This window comes from Gekko japonicus, unplaced genomic scaffold (assembly GCF_001447785.1).
Source record: "Gekko japonicus isolate JY-2015 unplaced genomic scaffold, Gekko_japonicus_V1.1 scaffold1116, whole genome shotgun sequence".
In the NCBI taxonomy this organism is placed as follows: Eukaryota; Metazoa; Chordata; class Lepidosauria; order Squamata; family Gekkonidae; genus Gekko; species Gekko japonicus.
This window is the reverse complement of record NW_015172590.1, coordinates 208,687-228,503: the sequence shown is the minus strand read 5'-3', so window position 1 is coordinate 228,503 and position 19,817 is coordinate 208,687. Positions and strand designations below refer to the sequence as shown.

The following is a 19,817-nucleotide window of genomic DNA, read 5'->3' as shown; positions in this document are numbered from 1 at the left end:
ATGGCGAGCCTTACAGCTTAGCAGTTGTGGGCGGGAATGTGCTCCTCCCATCTCCTCTACACATTTGGGGTGCAGGCCGTGACGGGTTGGGCCCAGAAGGATTCCGGATCTGGCTCTGAGCGAGGGTGGGCTTGCCTTGTTAAGAAGCCTGCTTCGCAGGCACAGTGCTTAAATGGTATAAAGGATGCAGATCAGCTTGTATGTAAATAAAGTCCCAGTTTAACCTGTAAATTGTGTTGTGTTTTGTTCGAGGGGTGGGTGGGCAAACACAGACAAGACATGTCACAAATACTCATCCAGCTTTGGGTATAATTTAGGAGCAGTGCACCCTGTTGAAGGCTGGAGTTAATGACCTTTAAGGTATCACAAACCCCGAGATTCTATTAAAGTCATCAGATCAGAGTCTTTTGCGGTTTGACTGAAACAAGTTTCACATAGCCAGCTTCATACTAGCATGAGGTTTTCCTGGGACTGTGTCCCGGTGTTACCTGAGCACGCTCAGACTTGCCTGCACAATAATTACTAGCTGATGTGACCGCATATATGCCAAAGTGGAGGCTTCGTGTTTTCATGGATTCAGATTAAGCTAAGCTTGTCCTCTCTCTTTATAGGGAGGGTCCTGTGAAAGTATGCAGAGCATCAACATGCCTTTAGAAATGTGGATCACTGAGTTTCGGTTGCAACATAAATTGTGTGCTTGAAGTTGTTCTTACTGCACAAACTAACTGATGGAAAAACAGTATCAGTCTCAACAAGCCAGTCTCAAATGTACAATTCTTGACCACGGTGACTGAATGAGAGGTGGCTGGTCTTGAGAGGTGGCACAGGCAGAAGATGGCTAAGGAAGGACAAGAATATATTTCCAGTAAGTAAAGGCAACCATTAGAGGCCAGGGTTGTGTTTTTTCCTTTAGGCTGTGTTCTACTTAGAACTTACCACCATATTATGGTGTTCACTCACTACAGTAACTCCTGGGCCATATCGAAACATAACAATGTGCACAACTAATCAGGAGAAGACAAAGCAGTGCAGTGCCTGAAATTTGGTGTTCCTGTGCAGGAGTCATGTGAGGAGAGAGATATTTAACTTCTTCCTACTTTGGTACAAAACAGAGATCCTGAATGCTGGATCAAGATCTAATCAAAATCTAATTAAAAGCCAGCATTCAGGATCTCTGTTTTGTACCAAAGTAGGAAGAAGTTAAATGTACAGAGCTAACAGTAGGAGATTTAAGAAGCGTGGAGAAGGGACTCAACTCACTCTCTCTCTCTCTCTCACACACACACACACACACACACACACACACACACACACACACCAGTCTGCAGGTTGAAAACAAAAATGGCATTAGAACCATTTTCAGTGCAAGAAACAAAACTTACACTGGCCAGCAGCTGAAATTTTCTCCACCCTTTCCTGACTGATGTGTAGTTCTTGTATGCTCCATGACACAAATGCTGCAGGATCAAATTGTTTTCAACATTGTCAGTCAATTGCCACCACATCATTTTAAGAAAATCACTGTTTATAGACAGAAAACTCTTTGAGAGCAGGAAGCTGTGTATGTTGCCTGTACAAGGAGCCACATACACCAATGGCAAGAAAAAACCTCCAAAGCTAGAAAACACCACATAAAAACAAGGGATGTCACTTTTAGGAATGGGAGGGGGGGTTGTGTGCTTATTTAAATAAAATGGGTCAGTTTAAATGACCATACAAACAAGTACTACAATCTAGCATCCTAAATACGTACCCAACTGCAGAAGCTCAACATTTTAATTCTGCACAAGGCATACAGTCACGATGGAATACCCAGCAAACTGCAGAGCTTCAAGGTTAAAAATACCTTGCTATAGTCAATAATGTTAGTGGATGAAATTGAACCGAAATATGGCTTAGTCTGTATCACATCACTATAAAAGGCTTTATGTGTGTGTGTGTGTGTCCCCCCCCAGCAATTCACATATATTTTGTAAGGATTTTAAAGCTTTATCAAGTTGTGTTTTCTAGGATTAGTAGAACACATTAGCAAATTCTCTTTGTGGGCATTCATTGCAGGGTTCTGTTGCTCTCTCCGATTATGGCAGGATTTACTTGAGCCATCCAGGCACCTCTTGTTAAATTAAGGCTCTACTTGATTCTCACTGCTGTAACACAGTAGGAGAAAGGGTTGTAAGGAATGTTGTGCCATTCAAAGCAGGAAGAATGAGGAACAGAATCATCAAGTACATCCACACCACTCTATGCTGGTGTAGTGTAATTGCTAACAGTAGTTTACAGTGCAACCTTAAATAGAGTTCAAGTCAATGTGCTTAGAAGGGTGTCCCTCTGATCAGGGTGAGACTGTTAGTGTCCTAATGGAGTGGACCTGTGCACATCAGCAAGCGTCCAACTCATCATTAGCACAGCACAGTGCTTGGTCAGAATTCTGTAGAAAAGAACGATGCACAGATTTAATAGCCACGTGGATACTGCCTTATTCCTTGTCCAAGAGGTATCATGGATCTCCTGGCTATACTATACACACTGCAGTACAATCCTCATCACCATCATGGCATGTTCCTCCTGCATTAAGTGTCACATAATTCTGCAGTCTATGGCCCACTAAATTTTTACCATCAGGTTATTTAACAATGGCAAATGAAGCTTTACCTTGGGAAATCAGAAAAATGCAAATCGAGTCAAATAACAGCAAGAGGTTCATGCTTGTCAACACTGGGGGGAGAAAAAGAGAAACATTATTGAAGAAGTCCTAAATAAATATCTTTAGGCAAAGGAATTTTTATTTATTAATTCACAAAAATGCATATCCTGACCTTCTACTTATAAAGTTGTTGTATACCAAGCGAGACTGCACACGCGGTCGAGCTCACACGTGTCCAGTTGAGCTTCGCTTCTGACAACAATAGAAACAGAGGATCTTAGGACTCGCCAATCAGCCAGTCCGGATCCTAAAGGGAACCAGTGAGTGAAAGTAGTATTGTGTATAGCCTATCAGGGGAGTGTGTGTGTGTGTTGGGTGTGGTTTGACCAAGAATATAAGCGGGCTGTGGGTCCCGCAAGTTATCTCAAGTTCTCCATTTAACTAATAAAGTATGAGCTGAAATCACTACGTTACGCCTTAGTACTTTATAAAAGTACTCAGGGATGAAGAATTTATCTTTCTTGCTAACATCAGCATAAAGAGGATTCAGGTTTTGAATTCAAGATCAACGTAAAATTTTGGCACTCCTCCACTGGAACTGAATAAGGGAGAGGAGAGAAAATGAAACATTGGCCTTATTGTGAGCAAATAGTGCTCTCAACAGTGGAATGGAAGAGATACTGAAATGCCTGCTACTCCTCATACGCCCTCAGTAGGAACGTATAACCGATTTCAGGATACTTTCCTCCACTGATGGCTAACAGTGATGAAAATGATGCCACACACAAGAGATTCGGGACTTAATTCAATCAGGGGAGATGTTAACACTATTTGCAACAGAAGGCCCTTACTTGACACAAATAGAATTCCATACAATGTGGGAAGGGGCAGTGAGAGAACACTGCAAGTGTTGCAGCAGCTACAGTGGCAATAGCAACAGAGCAGCAGTACCAATTACTGAAATGGCTTAATTCTTTGGAGTGCAGAAAATGCTGCTGCTGGGACATGCAGAAAGAAACATTTTAAAAGATAATATCCAACAGGAGGTTGTCGGTGTAGCAACTGAACATTTGGTAGTTTCATCAGTTGATCATCTCAATTTAATGACCATTTGCAGCTACCCCACCCCGTCTAAACCAAACCTTCATGCCATAGCAACTAAAGTCCTTGTCTCTCAGTACCAAAAGCCATTTCCCCCATTCTTCCTGAGGCATTCGAGAAGTTCTACCAACACTTTTCATGGTTGTACAACTGGATTTGACAAGTATCACTTTGCACTTCTCAAACCATCTAAATTCATTTTCTCTGCCACCATACATTTCAAAATGCCAGTACAGCAATTCCATTCCCACCAACCCTTCTGTTCAAAGAACTCTATAAAAACCTTGTTTTAAAAACCTTGTTTTTATAGAAGGAATAAACTAGAAAACTGAAATAAAACTGCACAACATTTTCATTATCATGGTCTGGATCCAGCCAGGTTTTCTGCTAATGAAAAGGGGAGGCTATGCAGAGGATCATGGGACCTGCATGTGAAGCAGGGAATGTGGCACGGAGAATTGGTCAAGATAGACTGAAAAGCTGGCTGGATCCATCCCCAAATTTGGACTGATACCCTGAGCCAGAACTCCATATTGACTGTTGAATTACTTCTGGCTGTCCCAATTAGAACAAGTCAAGGTACTTGGAAGAGTTCTTCAACAGCATTTCTGCTGAAATTCCTAAGAGGAATGGGCTATGTATTGTGTTATATTAAAGCCTGACTACCAAAGGACTAAAAGGCTGCTTGCTGGTACATACATTGCAATTTCAAAGAAACCCATTTTCTTGTTGTAGGGCATGCATCAGCTTATTTTTAAGTGTTATAAACTACTTATAAATCTTCTAATGTTACTCTGACTAGCAGTGGCATTTTTGAGCAAACATAGATTCTAGCCTTTATTTAGTGGGCTACTGCCAACTTTACTGTAACATAAACTGTTTTATTAGTGCAGGGAAACCGTGGTCAGGTGATCTATATTCAAGGCTGCTGAGAATCATCATCTGAGAAGCTCATGCAATAAAATATATACACATTCCTTCACCACCATCTTAGACCAGGTAAGAACTCAATGCAGTGAGATCATTGGAGGAAGACCAAGATACAGACATAACAAATGAATAATCTCCCAGGTAAATTTATTTAGCCAGGCTACCTAAAGAGCTACAACAATGAAAGAACAAGCTATGGTGCCATTGTATGCCAGAGCTCATGAGTATTTGCTACCACAATTCTTCCAAAAATAATCAAGGCCAGTCGGGCCTCTCAAACTGTACAATTGGTAAGACATCTTTGCCTCTTCACACAGAGAAAAGTGCCTTGGAGAAAGCACAGTCTTTCTTACCAGTCATAATTAACCTCCCCCCACCCCCATCCATTCCAGGCCAGATAACAGGGCTTTTAGGAAAGCCTGAGTCCTACCATCTCACCTTTTACTAGATGAGTACTGTACATCCATAAGAAGAGCCCTGCTGGATCAGACCAGTAGTCCATATAGTCCAGCATCCTGTCTCACACAGTGGCCAACCAGTTCCTCTGGACAGCCAATAACAGGGCATACCATAAACACACAGTTTCTTATACTTACTACAATAATGGAATTAGTAGTTAGAGTGAGATACATACCTCTAAAACATTCTAGTTAGAGTGAGATACATACCTCTAAAACTTTCTCAGCCAGAACATTCTACGTTTAAGCAAACCACCGGTACATGAAAATACATCATCAAGGATATCTTTGATTCCTCCTCTACTCCACCTCCAAGTAAATGCTGGGAAGTTATTCCCCAAAGGGGTATTCAATTAACTTTACAACTACTTGACAGTACTCTTTCAACAAAGGAAAACCCCTCAGCAAGACTCCACTTGTTGTCAGTTTTCCTGTTGTCAGGAGAAAGAATTCTCCATGATGCCACAGTACAAAGTGGTGGGAGATGAAGATATTTTCATGAGAGTTTCTTACCTCAACTATAAATCAAGTATATCTTTATGGAAAGTGTTTTGACCAGCTGTCCAGCTTTGCTTTTACAGGAAACATTAAATAGAAAATAATTCACTGATGAATCCACAAGTTATCAGTCAATGCTTGTTAAACTAATACCAAAGCTTGGATCAGGATCTCTAATGGGGGTTCTTGCTGCTGCACGTTTACATTGTATAGGTGTTTGACCCATCACGCTGACTGCACACCGCCATCCCTGTATGTCAGCCAATGAGAGGATTGGTAAACAAAGGACTCAAATTTTGTATCATATTAGAGTTGAAAGCAGGCTGGCAGGAAAGCAAGCAACTGACAGCACACAGCTTAGAAGGCTGACTTCAGTCTGGTCTGGATTGTTATTTATATATTTATTTATTTATTTTACTTGAATCCTTGAGTTTTACATTTACAAAACAGGATAAAGTAAATCACAACTTGAGACTGTTGCTTAAGGACCTGAGAAGCACTTTGCTGAAGCAAACCTTGGAATACCTGATTTAGCATCCTTTGTGAGAGTCCCAGAAAGACATCATCTTATAGGAACTTAATGGTATATTCTGCCTCCCCCCCCATCAGAATCTGAAGCTTTCAAGCACTCATCCTCTCAGCCTTTTCCTGAGAAACAAGACAGTGACTAGAAAATCCATGTCCGGACTTGGGTTGCTAGGATAGTGGGAGTTGCATGAACAGCAGCAGAAATAAAGCATCCTAGTGTCCCTTCAGAAACAGATTGATTAAATTCCAGACAGCCAAGTGTGCAGACTTGACTTACCAGCAAAGAATGGGTTTAATTTACAAATGTGTGACCCACCATCTCCCCAGACATATCATCTTTATGCTGGAGAATCCCAAGTAGAATTGGTTCTCTCTCTCTCACACACACACACACATACGTTGCCGCCGCTGCCACCACCATCCATCATCCATCTATCCATCTATCTATCCATCTATCTATCCATCTATCTATCTATCTATCTATTCTATCTATCCATCCATCCATCCATCCCTAATATTGCTAGCTCTATCTTAATAAAACTTGTGGCTCCTGAAACACTTCCTAACTATGAACTTTGCCACCCAATACAAATAACAAAATGCAAAGTAAGCTTTGGGTGGAATTTAAATGTGTCATCAAATCTATTCATCCTGGTCTACAAATGTACCAAAATGGGGAGGGGGGCTGTACCACTGCATACTGACCGGGAAAGGAGTACATTTTAAATATTCCCTTATGCAAGAACTTTCTATCATTAAAATCTAGCACATCAGCAGGGCTGCCAACCTCCAGGTGGTTGTATAAATATGAAGACACTCTGTGAATGAATTACGAACAAAAGCAGAAAACTTGTATTGTATGATACAATTCAAACAATTTGGAATCTTTGTTAAAGAACCCTTATATTTTTTAAAGAGCTAGGTTCCAAAAGTACTTAATACAAAGGGAGAATACAATTAGAGTCCACAATTCCTTTATACAAAAAACTTCAGGAGTACAATAGTTCCACGTCTTATTGTAGTAGAGATGGGACTATATAGATTTATTAGGTTTATTAGAGATCTAACTTTTTATTGGAATATAATGAAGGCCTGGTATATAGAAGGCCTCTTGTCTTTTCTGTCAAGGGAATTTTCCAGTTGCTGTTAACAGACAAGACAATACCATTCTTTTCAGTATTTAAACCATTAGGGATCAAGGTGTTTAATTTAAAGATCCACCTGTGTTCCTGACAAAGTAATTCCTTCATAGCCAATGGGCGTTTGGAGTCTGCAACAAATGCCACTGACAAGCTCAGCCCATATATCCCATGTTTCAGTGCCTTGTGAACTGGCATTTAGAATCCAGAAATCCCCATTTATTTCCAAACACAACAACAACTAATAGTGCAATCTAATGCAGAGTTAGTACAGTCTAAGCCAATCCTGTACTAGGACAGACACACTAGCTGAAGTAAGAGATATATTTTAAGTTTTTCAATGCAGCTAAAGAATCAGTTCTGAAATTCGTAATATCTAGATCTGAATATTCTTATATTTTATGAGAATCTCCCAGGACTGTTACAGAACAAGTAATCCGAGAGTTCAGTCGCCGCATCCATGTTCAATACATGTGTATAGTAGATTTTATCTAACACTAGAACCTTACAATCTTTAAGAGTACAGCTCCAGTAATTAGCCCATATTCCTAATAAATCTGGGAGTATGTGGGCACCAAGTGCTTTTAGCATGATTGATTCTAGTATTAAACGTTAGCAGTCTGTGTTTTATATGTATATGTGTATTTATATACATATTTAAACAGACTGCTAATGTTTAATACAATTCAGTGCTCAACTTTCCAATTTATTTCTCTCTGCACCGTCCCTTAGTGGCAAGATTGCTCAGGAGAACTCAGTGTTAGAGGAATGGCTAAACACTTCTCTCCTACATAAATATTTTTCAGCTATAAATTCTCCCTCACATTAAACACCTAGGGAAATTATGATCACCACTTTGAGGTCAGACAGCAATTTTTCTTGTCTAAGCCAATCCTGTACTAGGACAGACAGAATCTGTTCTGAAATTCGTAATATCTGGATCTGAATATTCTTATATCTTATGAGAATCTCCCAGGACTGCCACAGAACAAGTAATCTGAGAGTTCAGTCACTGCATCCATGTTCAATACATGTGTATAGTAGATTTTAGAGTACAGCTCCAGTAATTAGCCCATATTCCTGATAAATCTGGGAGTATGTGGGCACCAAGCGCTTTTAGCATGATTGATTCTAGTATTAAACGTTAGCAGTCTGTGTTTTATATGTATATGTGTATTTATATACATATTTAAACAGACTGCTAATGTTTAATACAATTCAGTGCTCAACTTTCCAATTTATTTCTCTCTGCACTGTCCCTTAATTTCCCATCTCAGTGGCAAGATTGTTCAGGAGAACTCAATGTCAGAGGAATGGCTAAACACTTCTCTCCTACATAAATATTTTTCAGCTATAAATTCTCCCTCACATTAAACACCTAGGGAAATTATGATCACCACTTTGAGGTCAGACAGCAATTTTTCTTCAGGCCAATTTGGCCTGGGATCCTGGAGGATTTTTTGCCATCTTCTGGGCATGGAGCAGGGATCACGGGGTGTATGGGGAGGTATTTGTGAACTTCCTGCATTGTGCATGGGGTAGGACTAGATGACCCTGGAGTTCCCTTCCAACTCTATTATTCTGTTATTAACTTTTGCCTCCTAACTTGCTGTTGGGAACTATGTTTTTGTTTCATAATACATAGGTCTTCTTACAGGTTTTGTCCCACTGCTGTTGAACATGTTTTGTTAAGTCGCAAACTTAACAAAGAGTCGGAGAGTGATTCAGCTCGGAAGCGGCTTTTATTCTTCGTTACTTCTCCAACATGGTACAACAATCGCCAGCCAGAACCCATCAAAATATATACACTGGCTTCTCTGTATTTAAACATTCCCGGCTAATGTAGCCACACCCCCTGTACAAATAACAACCTATGAGGTTGGAGAGATAAAGGCCAATCACAAGCGATCCCGCTTTGTAATGTGATTGGACGACACTGCCTGGGCTAGGGCTCCTATTGGTTACATTAGGATCCTAGCCCAGGGCGAAGCTTAACATTGAATCTCTATTAGGCAGTCCGCATAACAGCCTATGTAATACAATCCATCTGAATACATAACATGTTTCATATTGGCCTTTTCTTATTGTATCCATTACCATCCCCAAAACTATTCTGTTATTAACTTTTGCCTCCTAACTTGCTGTTGGGAACTATGTTTTTGTTTCATAATACATAGGTCTTCTTACAGATTTTGTCCCACTGCGGTTCAACATGTTTCATATTGGCCTTTTCTTATTCTATCCATCACCATCCCCAAAAGTGAATGTAGTTAGAAAACTATGATGACTTTGATCAGGATCAAATATCAGGAAACACATTTTCCTGAAAGGAAAATACAGCACCCACACGACATTGCATTCATGGCAGCCTTACACTTGGTTTTCAACACCTATGGACAACACACTTGATAAGGATATGCAAAAACTGTGCACATAACAGGCGGCTACAGTTTCCCCTGGTATGCAGAAGCAGCAGTAAACATGTTTAAGTAGAATGTGTGAAGAGGCTCTAATATTCAGGTTAGGTTGAGAGTGTATGACTGGCCCAGGGGTACCCAGAACAATTCCATGGCAGATTGAGGATTTGAACCTGCATTGCAAGTAGATAAATAGGTACTGCTTCGGTGAGAAGGTAACAGCATTCAGTGCGCCTTGGCATTTAGTCACGCCGGCCACATGACCACGGAAATGTGTTTGGACAGCTTGGAAACGGAGATGAGCACCGCAACTCTAGAGTCGGATTCGACTGGCTTTCGAGCAACGGAAACCTTAACACTCTAACCATACCACACATATACTCACACTGTGAAACTGGAGGCATCTACAACTAGTAGAAAAACAATAAAATAGTAAAATAGCAATCAGGTGATTATTATGTTTGATAATTCATCTGACCATCCATCACCAAACTGGCATCTTGTCCATATTTACTATCATAAATAAGGACCAAAAGCCCTGAAATTAGGCCAGTTAATGAATAATTTTGTGTCATGTGAAATACTTGAGATCACACCGCAGGAGACTACTTTCCTGCACATTTCTAGTGAAGGATTCAGTCCTTACAATAGTAAGTACTGAAGCAGTACTGAAGCAATTCTGAAAATTCCTATATAGTTCATATAGGTGGTCATTTATCTGCAGGGAGTGGGCCCCGCTTCAAATGCTACTTATTCCTCAACCCATTCCACAACAGATTCTATGACATACAGAGATTCTGAGGTGTATACATTATGGCTTGGTCCAGACCTAGATTCCCGCTACTGCTGAGGTGTGGGGGTCATGGATTTACTTCCCACTGCATCTTGAGCCTGGTAATCTCTTGGAGGCCTTGTCAGCTAAGACTACTTTCCTGCACATTTCTAGTGAAGCATTCAGTCCTTACTAAGACAAATGCAGTACTGAAGCAGTACTGAAGCAATTCTGAAAATTCCTATATAGTTCATATAGGTGGTCATTTATCTGCAGGGAGTGGGCCCCGCTTCAAATGCTACTTATTCCTCAACCCATTCCACAACAGATTCTATGACATACAGAGATTCTGAGGTGTATACATTATGGCTTGGTCCAGACCTAGATTCCCGCTACTGCTGAGGTGTGGGGGTCATGGATTTACTTCCCACTGCATCTTGAGCCTGGTAATCTCTTGGAGGCCTTGTCAGCTACAGCAAGAGAAGGAAGGCACCCCCCCCCCATACTTTCCTTTTCCTTTTGCAGCAGCTGAATTTATGTCCGACTTTCCTCATCAATCCTTGCTACTTTTATAACTGGAACAGAGTTCTTCAGTTTTTCAAAGATACCACTTCTGTAATTCTCTCCACAAAGCAGATGAGCTCATGCCAGTGACTAGATAAGGCAATAGATGAATTCAGAAAAAACTATCCATTTTAGTTAACATCTCAAGTATACAGGTCTACTTCCAGGAAGCTGGCATGGTTCCAAAGGTACTTAGACAAAGAGACAGCTCTCTCTCCATCCTGAAGCACAGAATGAAGACTGTTCTGAAGCAACCCCCTTTGATTTTTATGCTCTGCAGGCAGCAGTTGGCCTCTTTCAGAAACTGCACAAGAAGGTAACTAAGAAATTATAATCATTGGCAGTTTACAGTACTGAAAAATACTAGTTAATGAAATGTGACAGTACCAGGTAAAATACTGGTGTGTGTGTGTGCTGTAGGATCCCCCCAAGGCTACAGAAGTGTGGGGGTAGAAGGGACATTGAAAATTACAATAGATTACATTCCCATTATTCCTTCCAAAACTTACATATTCTGGACCTGCTGTTGCTTTGATTACTGTGAAATTCACAAATACTATTCATTTCAAAAAGTCATTTTGTGCTGCAGAATGGTCCATACCCAAACGGATTAAAATGAGAGATGCCACAACTCAAACACAAGACCCTGACAGAAAAGCTGTTTCCTAACCCCAAGTATAGCTCTTTGGAGATTAAGAATAAAACAAAACTCTTTCTTTCTGGGCTTGCTTATTTAAAAACAACCCAAAGTTGTATGAGCGCATTAATAAGTGTAACAGTGCATTAGTAAGATTTAAGAATTCAGATTAAAACACACACACAGAGCCAAATCTGCAGAAATAGCCTTTTGCTGCTGTATAGAGTCCTAACGGAGGGCACCACAAGGAGAATGGTCTGAAGAATGTAGTTGGCGCATGGAAACACAGCAAGAGATGCTTAGTCCTCCTGAACATAAAATAGGTTTGGGGACTTTACCTTTGGCACAAAATCCTGTCCGTTGTGTTTCCAGCAAAAATTACAGCCCTCCTGAACTCTACAACATTTATTAGAGATCTTCTGCTGGGCAATAAAGCTGCAGTAATTCCACACATGCAGAGTTGTGAAGTTGCTCTGATCAGGCAGGCAGCTATTTGCCCATGCTGCCGTTTCTAGTTTTCTTCGGGCTCTCCTCCACTCGCCCCCAGCACTTTTCCTGCTCTGAAACAAGTCATGCTGCTTTGGCTGGAGAGAGAAAATGGCAAATGAAGCGTTTGTGACTTACCAGATCCAGATCTCTTGCAGATCCCCAGGCTCTTGCCAGGCTAAATGGTAGAGAGCAAGTGAAATGAGGAATAATATTTCCAGTAGGAGGAGAAGGAAGCGGAGGGAGGGAAGGAGGGAGGGGGAGCAGAAGGCAGTGGCAATAGTTTTCTTCTGCTCCCTTTGCCTATCCCATTATTTTCCTAAGGCACAAAAGGAGCTGCAGCATAGGCAGCTCTTGTACGATTGTGTTGCCCCAGGACAGTGGCGGCAGGGACATTATCTCCTCCCATGAGGCATTCAGAGAGCTGCTCCCATATCAGAAGGGCTTTTAACCCTTCCCTTCACTGTGTAGCAACAATCTTGAATCTGGAGAGTGAAGCAAAACACCCACAGATAAATCACTTCCCAGACTAACCACCATCTCCGGCATAATACAAACATTTGACGAGGTGCCAGAAAAGTTGGTACCTTGCCCATCAAACCGCTTTGATCTTCCCAGCCAGCCTACTCAATCTGCAAGACAGAATTTAAGCCACTGACTATTTGGAGACTCAAACAGTTCCAATTAAATTCAGGAGACCCTCCCAAGCAGGCGAGGAGCTTTTTATTCTAGAGGTATGCACCTTTAAAGTGTGGAATGCAAGAAAGGAATGTCAACAAGTAATTACACACTGGGGTCAGAGCTAAGGGCAGAGGAGGCTGTTTTTGTGACAAAACCATCCTTCTCTTACTCTTCAGCAAGGCTGGGTTTAGGTATTTCTCCTGGAGAAGAGCAGGTACACCTTTTGGTTTGCTGATGTTTAACTGACCTCACTCGTCACCTATAGCCCTATATACTTAGTTGCTGGAGGTCTCTGATATAACTGACTCATTGTTCCATTGAGCAAGTCCACACTTTAAGCACTGATCAGGGCTGCTGCAATTACACCAGTGTCATGGTTCTGCATAGTATGAATGTCATGCACATGTCTAACTAGAACAAAAATTATGGGTCACAGAAGCACATGCATAAGTTTAAGAACTTCACTGGCCACTTGTATTTGCTGCTGACATAACCACTCTAACCACAGCAAGAATGGCTTCTGTGCAACTGATACAGCTGTTCCTTCCCATACCCACCTTTACATTATCTGTTGCCCTGTTTTATAACTAGGCCCTCCATTTCTCTCTATGGATGAGAAAGCCCCAAGGCAGAGTACATTGTACTTGTTGCATTACAAAAGCCAAGAGTTTCCAGTAAATCTTCCCAGCTCCTAATAGCCTTACCTATTGGTATCTGTCACTTAACACACAAAATATGAGAATCTGTTTCAGGCAGCTTCATGTTTTGTGCAATCTGATATGCTTAGTAAATGCACTAAAACGCAGATCACCATCATACCGCTTTCCACAGGAGCCCTTTGAGAACCTAATTCTATTTAATAATACTGCAGTACCTCTATAAGAAGACAGATCTGGAGCTATTTTGCTATTGCTGATCTAAAATCCTTGCCATGTATCCTTGCATACTGATGTCTAGGGTGATTACTTGTTTCAGTAACAAGAATAAATGTTATATTTCTTTGGCCCATTTCGCATGCACATCTTACTGCAGATTTTCAGAACTTTTGTTATTCAGTAACACAGTCAAGTCCAACTCTTTGCGACCCCATGGACCACATCACACCAGGCCCTCCTGGAGTATGCTTAATTCTGATTTGATCTCCCTGCAGTCCAAGGGACTCTCAAGTCTTCTCCAGCACCATAATTCGAAAGCATCTATTCTTCGGCGCTCAGCCTTCCTTATGGTCCAACTCTCACAGCCATATATTACTACTGGGAATACCATTGCTTTTACCATATGGACTTTTGATGGCAGGATGATGTCTCTACTTTTTATTATACTGTCAAGGTTTGCCATCGCTTTCCTCCCAAGGAGCAGGCGTCTTTTAATTTCATGGCTGCAGTCACCATCTGCAGTCATCTTGGATCCCAGGAACATGAAGTCTGTCACTGCTTCCATGACTTCCCCTTCTATTTGCCAAGGAGTGATGGGTCTGGATGCCACAATCTTAGTTTTTTTGATGTTGAGTTTCAAGCCAACTTTTGCGCTCTCCTCTTTCACCCTAGCATGAGGCTCTTGAGGTCCTCTTCACTTTCTGCCATTAGAGTGGTATTGTCTGTATATCTGAGATTGTTGTTTTCCCCAGCAATCTTAATGCCAGTTTATGATTCATCCAGGCTGGCGTTCTGCATATAAATTAAATGAGCAGGGTTTCTGTGTCCGCCTTATGCACCATTCTTTTTCCTTCGGTGTATTTATTCTGCAGCTACAATAAGAAAAAAGTACTTTTCTAAATTGGGGTGGAATGTCATGATGTGCGGGAGGTGGTGCCCAAAGTTTTTTTTAAATTATGCAGTTGCCCTATCGCAGCTGCGCAGTAGCGTCCAGCAAGCACCTTCCATTTAAATCCTTATGGTTCAGGTTTTGCGCATGTATTTTAGTGTTAGTTTTTTGCATGAAAGGGAACAGAAAGTAATGCAGACAAATGTTGAAACTGACCAGACTTTTTCTGAAACTGACAAAGCCCCATTGTCCATATTGCTGAGCACTAGGAGACTCTCTGCTGTGTTATCGGCCACTGTGAAAAATGGGAGTGTCACAAGATTTCATAATATGGGGAACATGTTGAGTGTACAGAATGCATGGTAGAACCCACTGACACTGGCATTGCAAGCTGTGATCATTGGCAATGTGTGTATGTGCGAACCTGTGCAAAGTCAGCTGCAACTCCATCATGCTTTGCACAGGGCTGCAATTTGTATGGGGGAAGAGTCCTCTGGCAGAAGCTCTGGAGAGCTTTTTGTGCCACTAAATTCTATAATTTGATCCTTCATACTGGTCGTGATCTTGGCAGTTTTTAAAAGCCTGTCCCGTGTGGATTGCACTCTTCTTCCAAATGGATCAATCCCAAGCAATTCTCAAGTTCGGTGGTATGCAGAAGGTTCATGTGGCTCAGCTGCCATTTTAAGGTTATGCTTTCAGAGACTGCCAAAATGGTCCCCCCCTCCAACTTTGTTCACTAAAGCATTAAAGGGGAAAATGTTTACAAAGCTTTAGGCTTCCCATCCCAGTCTCTTTCTCTCTCTCTTTGCATCTCATGTCAATTTCATTTCACACTGAGCATTCCCCCCTTTATTTTGTTTGCATGCAACACTGAAATCCTTTTTTTTTTTGCACTGGGGATGCTGCCGTTTGCTTCCTCTCTGATCCACCTTTCAAGTAAATACTAGCAGAGAACTAAACTTTGCACAGCTCTTTTTAAACTCCCACCCCATCATTTCACATTTTTTATTCAGTGATTCAAGAGTAGTGATAGTCTCATATTGCCTGATGCAAGCTGCTTGTAAAAAAAAGGGTGTGTGTGGAGTTTATACACTGATGAAGGAAGGAGGATGATGGAAGGTGCAGAGAGAATGGAACAACTTTGATACAGGCAGGGAGTAGCCTTTGAGGGTGGCAAAAGGGCAGGGGGAAAGGCCAAGAGAATCTGTATACTTTCGAATGACCTTCGGCTTGAAAGTGAAACAAGGGAAAAATTGGCACAAAAGCACTCTCAGAAAACCCTGGGAAACAATGACCAGAAAGCGAACTGAGAGCTGAAGGGAGGAAAACCCGAAGGACATGCATGGTGAAAACAAGGGAAAACACCTGTGCATAATAATAGGCCTTTGTCAGTTCATTTGAGGAGGAGGTCTCTGGAGCAGAAGCCTGCCACTTGCAATATGCTAAGTTTGGTAACTAGTGTTAAGCAGCAAACTGATTGTATTTACTTTGGACTTAGTCCAGGTCATAGATTTTTTTCCTCATTAGAGGTGACAGATCATCATAAGTAGTATTAACACCAAAGAACACCAGGTTGCAAACTGTCATCCTGTTTTTCTCTTGTGCATATTTGGACTCCATACAGGAGTCTAATTTTCTGCTATCTATTGGATTGCATTGTCTTTTATTCCACTCTTTATTTTAAAGAAGTTTCCTTTGTGCCTATAAACCTGCTAACGACTTCACACATCTGACAAAGGGGCTCCAGTCTATGAAAGCCTGTATCACAATATATCTGCTAGCTAGAATCTGCTAGGATTCTCGAGCCTGGCAATCTAAACTTGTGCTTGGGTGACAATTTAGAAGCTAATACTATAAAACTTGCCCTTTGGGTCTCTATTCAGTCAATCCTAGGGTTACCATATTTTGAAAAGCAAAAAAGAGGACACATTCCCCTACTGACTACTTCAAACAAGTGATCACTATGACAAATCTCATTTTAAATACCCCTATTTAAGCTGTGATAGTTGCTAACTAGAAATATTCCTAACCTTCCAACCCCAAGAGGACATTTCCATCAGTTTTTTTAAGAGCCCAAAAGAAGATGGACACCAAAAAAGAGGACATGTCCTCTGAAAAGAGGCAATCTGATAACCCTAGTCAATCTTGAAGTACACCTGTATTAATCTCATTTAAAGTCTAGTATTTGCTAACAACCTGCATGAAATATTCACAGAAGCGCCAGTTCCAAGTGCCAAATTTTATTTGTGATCAAATAATTTCAAGAGTAAAACTTGTAAAGAAGATAGAAGAGTAAAAACAAAAGAGGTTTAATTTGCAGTTCCATGAAAAGGCACATTTACAGAAAATTAGTTTTATTAGCCATGCTGATCATATTTCAGTACTGCTTTGAACAAGTCCCACTACCATATAAAAAAGTAACTATTCCAAGTTTCAAATTAGACAGGATTGAAATACAGAATCTGAAATTAAATCTTTATAGTCTTCATGAATTCTTAAACAAACAGAAAAAAACAGCTTTACATTAATTGCCATTTTCTCTTGGATCAGTTGTTACAGTACAGAATACAATTCCCTGTATCCAGAAGTCACCCCATCTCTCAATTCTGCTCAGCATATAAACGTTGACACAGTTGATTTTGTAACAAACTGGTAAAGTGGCTGCAATAAGAAATTAGGAAATACCACCTACATTGACTGTCTTCTGAAAACTACTATTGTGTTCCAAAATGCAATATATCAGAACTTACTATATAACAGACTGTAATATTAAGAAGTTCACATGTTCTGACATTTTTATAACCGGATCCTGCTCTGTATAGTTCTTCTTTTGTGGAGACTAAACATTAAAACACTCACATTTTATAACAGCCCTAAATATTCGAAGTCAATGACAAAACTCTCATATTTCAATGGCTCTCTTAGGTTTCTGGCATTTGCTCTAAATATATTTTTAAAATCACAGGCTGCCTTTAGTTATCATGAACAAGCTACAGTTTGTTCACTGCAAGGAAAAAACCCTGTTCTATTTATCTGGCTTAGAAATGTTCTTCCCCTTGCCCTCACACATGGACTGCTGATAGATGACTTTCTGGTTTAGGAAAACTCTGATGAAACCACAGTTTGTGGTGGTGTCTAACTGGGAAACTTCAACAAAATGAAGTTTCGTTCTAGTCTACAAACTGGGATTCTACACAAAGATTAAATCATATTTCAGAGTCACTTTTCGTGGCCCAGAAAGCCTGAATTTGTTTAATTGCCAGAATTCAGACTTCACTGCAAAACCTGGTTAGAGAACAGTTCTAAACCATGTAAACTTCAGTGTCAGCTCTGTGCAAAACTGAAAGGAGTGCATAAGCCTGAAAATAAACCACGTCATGAATAAAATCCATGCTATGAATAAAATCCAGTTTATTCATGGCAGTCAAATACAACCTCATTGATTGCCATGATTGTTCCCAAAGAAACGTGTTTATGACTGCAGGCTTAAGTCAGTGGCCTTTGTGATACTATAAATACTAAAAAAAGTCTACAATGCCAAGCTTTGCAGCACAGTTCTAGCTGTCCAATAGAGTTATCTCAGGAAGTTTATCTTCACCAAAACGGTCTTTCAGAAGAAAAGAAAGAATCTCTTCAAGTCTTGCAACCTAGGGGAGGACAAAGAATTCTAGCAATTATAATGGTATTTTATCAGCAGTTTTTCACGCATTCCACTACAGAGAAGTCACACATGGTGGTGGCCAAATTCACATTATATTTTGTTTCATCACTGTACACAACTTCCCTTTTGTGCAAAAACTAAATGCCGCTAAAGAGGTACAAACTCTTCTAGAGTCCCAGACAGAAACCTCATGGTTTCCCTTTCTATTAACCATCTCTGTTCCATTTTGGAGGTTTACTTCTTTAAGCTAAGTTTACATCACCCATTCGTTACAGACATCATGCTAATTTTTTAATCAATGGCCTGGCCCAACCCAACTACTTTCCAGATAGTACTAACTATTTCCCGATTAGTTGATGAACACATAGAGTAAGAACAGGTTGCTTACTGGTAACTGGTGTTATGAGAGTAGTTATTTGTTCAGGCATATTATTGGGTTCCACACATCAGTGAACTGTTCAGAACCTTCTACATCTAAGCTAAAAATATTATAATGGCTTCACCCACTTTGAGGCAGAGTGCCACTGTACATACCTCAATAGGCAGATCCATCTCTTCCTACTTAGTAAACCCTAGAACACAGTAGTCCAAAGATACACCTGTTGCAAGCAATGAAGGCATCTTATATGCATCACTCTCACACACACAACAGGAAATATGAAGGTACCTGTGAACCCATTCCTCCATGTTGGTTTGTGTAATATATTGTAGACATATTGTTTGAGCCAAATGGACTCACTGGTAAAGTCCAGAGAGCTTTGATATCGGCTAGGAATCCCAGTGGAGAGATGGAAGCTTCCAATTCTCAGGGAAAAACCAGTCCCTTTACAGTGGACCCTCCACCTCACAGAAAGGCATAGGTCTATGAATTTCCTGGGGTTACCAAAGCTGTCAATGTCCCTAAGGTCTGACATGGTACAAAGGCTGTCTAGTGGTAAAGTCTAAGTTGGCAAAATAGTGAGAATAACAGCCTCTGGAGCTCTGACAGGAAGGATCACCTCAACAGCCTCTTTGTTAAGAAGAGCATAGAATTTTGAAAACAGAGTTGGGCTTGGATGTGTGATCTTGAGGAAGCCTGAGAAGGGAAGCAAAATGAACCAAATGCCGTAGCTTACAAGTATTGATAGTGAAAGCCCACCTGTCCCGGGTCGTGCACTCTCAGGGTGGAAGTAATTGACATATTAACCATGGGGGAACAAGGAAAGGATTGATGGGAAAGTCAAAGGCTACACTTTAAGGTTAGGGGGGATTCAGAATGTTGCAAAGTGAACCTGCTCTTAGAACAGCTCAACAAAAACCTTGCAGGGGAAGGGAATATGACATTTCATCCCACCCACACTTCCACTCCTCACTGCATTCTCTGTTTCTCCTCCCTCGTTGCTGCTTTCCTGCTCTTTCTTGACAGCCAAAGTGCACAGGACAGAGTGCACAAGACAGAGTGAAAAATGTGTCCTGAGTGCTCTGTGCTACAGGCTGTCACTGATGTAGGTCAGCTGATGGGGTTGTGGTGAAGAAGGAAAGCCCCTCAGACCTAGAT

General features: G+C 40.9%; 2 protein-coding genes across 2 annotated transcripts in view; both read right to left on the bottom strand.

The window, feature by feature from the left end:
- Nucleotides 1-2,704, bottom strand: part of VWA2 (von Willebrand factor A domain containing 2) — a 34,058-nt gene extending 31,354 nt beyond the window's left edge. The window contains exons 1-2 of the mRNA XM_015421501.1: nucleotides 2,653-2,704; nucleotides 1,383-1,457 (exon numbers count right to left, since the gene is read on the bottom strand). Of these exons, the coding sequence (XP_015276987.1) occupies nucleotides 1,383-1,457; nucleotides 2,653-2,704 (127 nt within the window). The remainder of the gene's footprint in view (nucleotides 1-1,382; nucleotides 1,458-2,652) is intronic.
- A 15,472-nt stretch (nucleotides 2,705-18,176) lies between these two features.
- The window catches only part of TDRD1 (tudor domain containing 1), a 65,683-nt gene continuing 64,042 nt past the window's right edge, over nucleotides 18,177-19,817 (bottom strand). Inside the window, 1 exon segment of the mRNA XM_015421498.1 lies at nucleotides 18,177-18,266. Coding sequence (XP_015276984.1) covers nucleotides 18,177-18,266 — 90 coding nt within the window.